This window comes from Bufo bufo, chromosome 2 (genome assembly GCF_905171765.1).
Source record: "Bufo bufo chromosome 2, aBufBuf1.1, whole genome shotgun sequence".
Lineage (NCBI taxonomy): Eukaryota > Metazoa > Chordata > Amphibia > Anura > Bufonidae > Bufo > Bufo bufo.
The window spans coordinates 431305042-431311904 of record NC_053390.1 but is presented as its reverse complement, the minus strand read 5'-3'; the positions used below and the strand labels follow the sequence as shown (position 1 = coordinate 431311904).

The window sequence follows — 6863 nt, the reverse complement described above, 5'->3', positions numbered from 1 at the left end:
TGGACATTAATAGGAACTTCGAAAAGTTTATAAAAAGTTAAAAAATTAATTATACAACAGTCCGAGCTGGAGTCGGTACATTTCTACCGCCTCCACCTAAAGCTAGCTTCAACTCAGACAGCACAGCCCTGTGATTTTGTACCTAGATTATGCATGGTTTGCATAGGTTTATGTTTTATGTGATTGTATGCTATTATATAGACCCATACAATTATTGCACATTGCCTGATTAAATATGATGTATTTTGTTATATTATCCACATGATGGCAGTTATTGTGGCTGGTTTCCACATTTTTGTATTTTGTCATATGGTTATGAATAAAGATGTATTAGTATTTTCTATATATTTGGACACTGTTTTTGTAACATTGGCAGTGTTTTTTGCAATTTCAACCAAAGCCAAAGGGGGTCCTAAGGGCTTGTCCAAAAGGTGTTTTTTTAATGCCGATTTCAGTGCATATTCCTTGCCAAACTCCATGTGAAAACTGAGGCTAATCAGCGTCTCACTGTTTCCAATAGGAACCCTTTTTCCTACAGATTTTTTCCACGTGGATTTCAAATCCACATCAAGAAGGTAAAAGTCCGTTCTTGGCACAGATTCTACATGGAAAATGCTTGGATATCACATCGGGTATCCACTAAAAAGGGCTAAATACCCAGTAGATCTGTGGCACACAGATGCAGATTTCTGCCTTGGAAAAATCTGCCATGTGAATCAACCCTAAAGAGAGCAACGTTATGAAGGAAAATGTTTTTGCTAAAGATAACATACTGTACTGTGTGAACCTAGGGGTGACTTCACATACTGTGCCAAAGCTGCATCATTTTGCCACAAAACGGCAGCAAAAAAAAAGAAGTTATTTGACCGCAATGTGCCGACCCTAAATATTGTGCCTACCAAATCCATGTTGCTGTGGAAAAGAAGTAACCCTAAGGCCCCTTTCACACAGGCGAGTTTTCCGCGTGGGTGCAATGCGTGAGTTGAACGCATTGCACCCGCACTGAATCAGGACCCATTCATTTCTATGGGGCTGTTCACATGAGCGGTGATTTTCACGCATCACTTGTGCGTTGCGTGAAAATCGCAGCAAGCTCTATTTTGTGCGTTTTTAACGCAACGCAGGCCCCATAGAAGTGAATGGGGCTGCGTGAAAATCGCAAGCAAGTGCGGATGCGGTGCGATTTTCACGCACGGTTGCTAGGTGACGATCGGGATGGAGACCCGATCTTTATTATTTTCCCTTATAACATGGTTATAAGGGAAAATAATAGCATTCTGAATACAGAATGCATAGTACAATAGCGCTGGAGGGGTTAAAAAAATTATAATAATTTAACTCACCTTAATCCACTTGCTCGCGCAGCCCGGCTTCTCTTTGCTGTGTACAGGAAAAAGACCTGTGGTGACGTCCCTCCGGTCATCACATGGTCCATCACCATGGTAAAAGATCATGTGATGGACCATGTGATGACCGGAGTGACATCACTACAGGTCTTTTTCCTGTACACAGCAAAGAAGAGAAGCCGGGCTGCGCAAGCAAGTGGATTAAGGTGAGTTAAAAATTTGTAATTTTTTTTTTTAACCCCTCCAGCGCTATTGTACTATGCATTCTGCATTCAGAATGCTATTATTTTCCCTTATAACCATGTTATAAGGGAAAATAATACAATCTACAGAACACCGATCCCAAGCCCGAACTTCTGTGAAGAAGTTCGGGTTTGGGTACCAAACATGCCGATTTTTCTCACACGCGTGCAAAACGCATTACAATGTTTTGCACTCGGGCGGAAAAATCGTGCATGTTCCCGCAACGCACCCGCACCTTTTCCCGCAACGCCCGTGTGAAAGAGGCCTAATACTTTCAATAAAAGAAGCAGCCCACAAGGTGTCCTTATAGAACAAGCAGTTTTACTCTGGAACAAGCAATACAGCACTTCCATTTTATGTAGCTAATTGTCTGTACAAACCAAACCTGGCAACAATTATAGGAGATACACAGGACTGGATTTAAAGTGGGAAGAGAAGTCACAACTGTGACCGATGGATCATCAAAAGTTGTCCCTTTTCAGACAGTCAACGATTTCCTTCCTTTCAACATCCTGCGAAGAATTACTTCAATGCCACCTCTTGTGCTTATGCGCTTTACCCAACCATGAGTTCTCTGGCGTTTCAGGAATTTAGGTTGGTATTCCATACCCCTCTTCTTGGTACGGACTGGCAGCAAGCTCCAGTTTGAAGGTAAATTCCTGGACAGGATCCCGCAGCCTGAGGACAAGATCTCTGTCTGACTGATGCTGCGGAACAGACTTCCAAATGTCCTATGCTGTGCGCAGAAAACGAGTACTGAAGGCTTCAGTGTTAGAAACCTTTAAGGGAAAAGGAGATTATTAATACAGAATAAGCAACAGTAACTATAATTATTATTATAATTCTTCTTCTCTTAAAAGGCTGTCTGAGAGTTGAAGGCTATGTACACCTTTGGGGGCATTTTTTTTTTATTATTATTGCATTGTACTCATTTTGAGCCAAAAATCATTTCTTCAATTGGCCTTTATTAAAAATGTTTAACCCCTGTCTCTGAGCAGCTTTGAGATTCTCTAGCAGCAGGCTCTGAATTTTCACTCTGTTCTGTCAGGCCGTTCAGCTCCTTATCTCTGACCTTCTAAACAAACACTTATTATAGCTCAGTTCTCATCTTAACGATAAGAATCTGGCTTAAAGGGGTTGTCTGGGTTCAGAGCTGAACCCGGACATACCCATAATTTCCCCCAGGCAGCTCCCCTGATGTTAGCATAGGAGCATGTCATGGATCGCGCAGGGAAAGGGCTCTTTTATTTACTATAACACACTGCCAGGCAGAGGCTTCCGTCTAGCAGTGTGTTCGGTGAAGTAACCGGCTCCGATGGCAGGGCTTTAGCGCTGCCCTAGCAGTTTTACAGGCTAGGGCAGCGCGAAAGCCTGTCCATCAGTACCGGTGAGACATCACCGGGCTCACTGCTGGGCGGAAGCCTCCGCCTGGCAGCCCCATGGAGAGCCCCAGTACGTCACCAGAACTCTAAAAAATGCCTTTGCCCTGCGCGATTGAGCGTAGGGCAAAGGAGAACATCGGAGCACGAACTGCTCCGATGCTCAAGTCAGGGGGGCTGCCTGGGTGAAATTCTAACTATGTCAGGGTTCAGTTCTGAACCCGGACAACCCCTTTAAATAAATGTTTACGACCTTTTCAGAATTTAGAGATAAGGTTTATTAGATGACCAGCACAAAGTAGCAGTCACACAGCTAGAAAAACAGTTAACCCTTTGTTATAGAACGGCTCAATAGTTTTAATAAAGACCAATTGGAAAAATTATGAGTAAAATACAATCATAAAAAGAATAGCCCCTGAAGGTGTACATAGCCTTTAAAGGAGTTTTCAAAGACCAGAAAGCCCTTTAGATATGTGCAGGCAGAGTGCAGGGGTTAAAAAACAAGACTCACTCATCACTGAATCTTCGGTTCCAGCAGTGAGCTCCCTACTACTCTGCTTCCATTCCCCTCTGGACCGGAAATCTGATGTGCCATCTACATGCACATCACCGCGGCTGTGCAATCAGCAGCCTCCACTCGGACGTGTGCAGGCACATCACCGCTGGCAGCCAGTCAATTGCCTATTTGTGGCAGCGGCGATGTGCCTGCAGATAGCACATCACACTTCTGCTCCATTGGAGTCTGGAGGAGGAGAAGGGTGCTCGGGAGCTGAAATCAAAGCACCGGTGACAGGCAGTCTTTTTTTCCCCTATAAACTCCTGTACCCTGCCTGCACATTGCCCCAGTACACTGTGAGCGCTGCAGCCTCTTCCTTGGCCTGTGACGTCACGTCCTTCGGTCACATGGCCTACGTGCAGCCCAGGCTTATTCAAATGAATGGACCTCAATATACAACATAAGACTGTGCTTGATACACTATTAAGAGGCTGGGGCAGTGCAGCTGATTCCAGGGATAGGTCATCAATTATTAAGTCTTGGACAACCCTTTTAAAAGGTTATGTTTTCCCTGGCCAACCCCAATCAGAGGATAGGCCCTCAATATTAAACTCCTTTAATAATAATAATAATAATAATCAGGACGCTCAGCTTTCCTGATGTGTCCTAGTAAATCCTTATATAATGCTGCGTTTGCATTGGCAGTGTGTTCACATATGTACAGAAACAGAAAACTGAAGAGAAAAAAAAATTAACCCCCCAAAGACCCCATTAAAGGGCTTCTGTCACCCCACTAAAGTCTTTTTTTTTTTTTGGGCTAGTTAAATTACTTATATTGCGATATATCAAAATATAATGGTCTTACTTACTTTGATTCAGCAGTTTCTTCTAAAAACGAAGTTTTATAATATGTAAATTAGGTCTCTACCAGCAAGTAGGGCGGCTACTTGCTGGTAGCAGCTGCAGAAAACCGCCCCCTCGTCGTGTTGATCGACAGGGCCAGCCGGGGTCTCCTCCTCCGGCCAGCCCCGCCGGCCAGCCCTGTCGCAATATAAGTAATTTAACTAGCCCAAAAAAAAAAAAAATTACTTTAGTGGGGTGACAGAAGCCCTTTAAGTATATATAATGCATGTATTTTGTCCTGCTTTTTTTTTCAGAAGAACAATTCAGAAATGTCTCCCTCTGTTATTCCTCCTGGAAATGTAAATGTATGAATGCATTGACAACTAGGCCTTCCCATGCCCCTGTGTGCACAAATCATGTACTACTGGAAGTGGGGTCAATGCGATTTCTACTACAGAGCTGGGTGTCAAATGGTGATGGTCTTCATCAGTCTCCAGGACCACCAGTCAGAAGACTTCCAAGACAAAGCCCTTACACCTCCCTGCAAAGTCAATGCTCCTATAGAAAGCCATTGGGATTTACCAAGGCACATACAGCCCCCGAAATAGACGCTTCCGGGCAGCGATAATACTCCACAGAACTGCCTGCCTTCATCCTGCTACACCCTCACTACATGTCCTTCCCTCACCTGCCAAGCGCTCCCCACACCGCCATGCTGCCGGTGTCACCTCCAGCTTCTGCGCAAGCGCGCTAGCAGCGTCGGGTCGCACGGCGCATTGGTTTGTGGGAGTTGTAGTCTCCAGGCAGACCGGTAGTCACGATTTGTTTACGTGTGGTCCAGTCATGCTCAGTACAGTTTTCCATACTCAAGCTGTGACAGAAATGCGCCGCATGTCTAAAGGGCCCAGTGTTATTGTCAGAAGTGTGTTTGTGCACTATTTTTCTTGAGCAGTACATAATAGGAGTTACATAGCATACAAAATAGGGAACCATATTGGGAGAATTGCAATGACATTTTCCTTTTGTGGTATGATGATACCATAATACCTTTGGGTCTGTATGAAGAGCCGTGGCTCCCATGGGGTGTACATATTAGATCATATCAGTCTACCATTGTATAAAAACGACAGTGGGGTGTACCTAGAAATGACTGCGCCGGGTGGGCCCCACAGAATTGATTTTTTAACCAAGACCAATTTCTCCCCTTTATGAGCAGATGGATTTTTTTAGTACTTGTGGCCTCAAAAGCCTGGACTAGTAGTGTCTTTTTTTTGTCTTATTATTTGTGATACCCGTAGGGTAGGGGATTTTTATTGCTATTTCTCCTAATAGCTGATATTAGCCCCAGTCACTGATTTGGCTCTCCTAAGCAAGGCATGCTCAACCTGCGGCCCTCCAGCTGTTGCAAAACTACAACTCCCAGCATGCCCTGACAGCCTACAGCAGGGCATTGTGTGAGTTGTAGTTTTACAACAGCTGGGGGGCCGCAGGTTGAGCATGCCTGTCCGAAGCAGTTCCTGATGTTACCCAGCACCCGGCGATAACCTAATCAATGGGTCATGAGGAGGAAGCGTCATGGTGACTTCCTGATCAGTATACGCATTGCTCATTGCGCCCCGTGTATGTAGCGCTTAATAAACCATCTCTGTGGGAAGTCCAGCTGCATCATGCATCTGGCTCTTCTCTCCTGCACCATCTCCTTGCAGCAGCGCTCCCTTCAAGGACATTCAGAAACGTCCTTACAGAGTTGAATGCGGACCTGGCGGTAAGGAAGAGGTTAGACAAATTTCCTGATAGGCCACATGTGCCACAGGAATACGGCAGGCTGTTGTGGCAGAGAACATTCTGCTGGAGTTCTCTAGCTCCGGCATAGTCGGATAGTGCCGTGTGCCCACCAGACTTCATTAACTAAAATGGGAACAAGCGGGGATCAGACCGCTCAAAATCCCTGAATTCAGCTGGACAAAAAAAAAAGTTGCGTGCAGCAATTTTTGACCGTCCGAATCTTTGCCAGTTACCAATATAATCAAGGGGGTCCGGTGGACACGAATTTCCAGCAGGCTGTTCTCTGCTGGAAGAACCTGGCGGATTCCTGTGCCGCATGTGTAACTAACCTTCATGTGCTGGTGAGATCTTCTTATGAATGATTTCCAAGAAGACTGATTAGCTGCATTCTGGCTGATCAATATCTTATTTGTGCAGGCAGCTTTAAAGGTCATGGACACCTTTGCATCATTTTTTTGCCTGAACTTTGTGTAAAAAAAAGTTTCCAATTGGCGTTTTTTCTTCTATATTTATCATGGATATGAACAAACTTTAAATAAGACTAAAACAACATGAGCCTGTTCCTTGCAGGAATAAGGGAATGTTCTTATATAAAAGTTTCTTCTGCTTCTGGCAAGAGGCAGACAATGTGTCCTCAGCTAGGAATGTCCTACCTTCATTACATAATGAATTCCACTGGCAGGCACAAAGAGGTGACATCCTACTTGTGAGTCAGTGCTTCTGTCCTAGCAAAGTCCTTCAAGCCATTATTTGTATTTCTACACTGAACAA

At 44.5% G+C, this 6863-nt stretch overlaps 1 protein-coding gene across 1 annotated transcript; it reads right to left on the bottom strand.

Moving 5' to 3' along the window:
* Positions 1-1892: 1892 nt before the first annotated feature.
* MRPL34 (mitochondrial ribosomal protein L34) lies at positions 1893-5093 on the bottom strand. The gene is made up of 2 exons (XM_040420362.1): positions 4996-5093; positions 1893-2368 (listed from the first exon to the last, which is right to left on the bottom strand). Exons 1-2 carry the CDS (start codon positions 5019-5021, stop codon positions 2068-2070), a joined length of 327 nt encoding a protein of 108 aa, XP_040276296.1. The 5' UTR covers positions 5022-5093; the 3' UTR covers positions 1893-2067.
* Positions 5094-6863: the final 1770 nt, after the last annotated feature.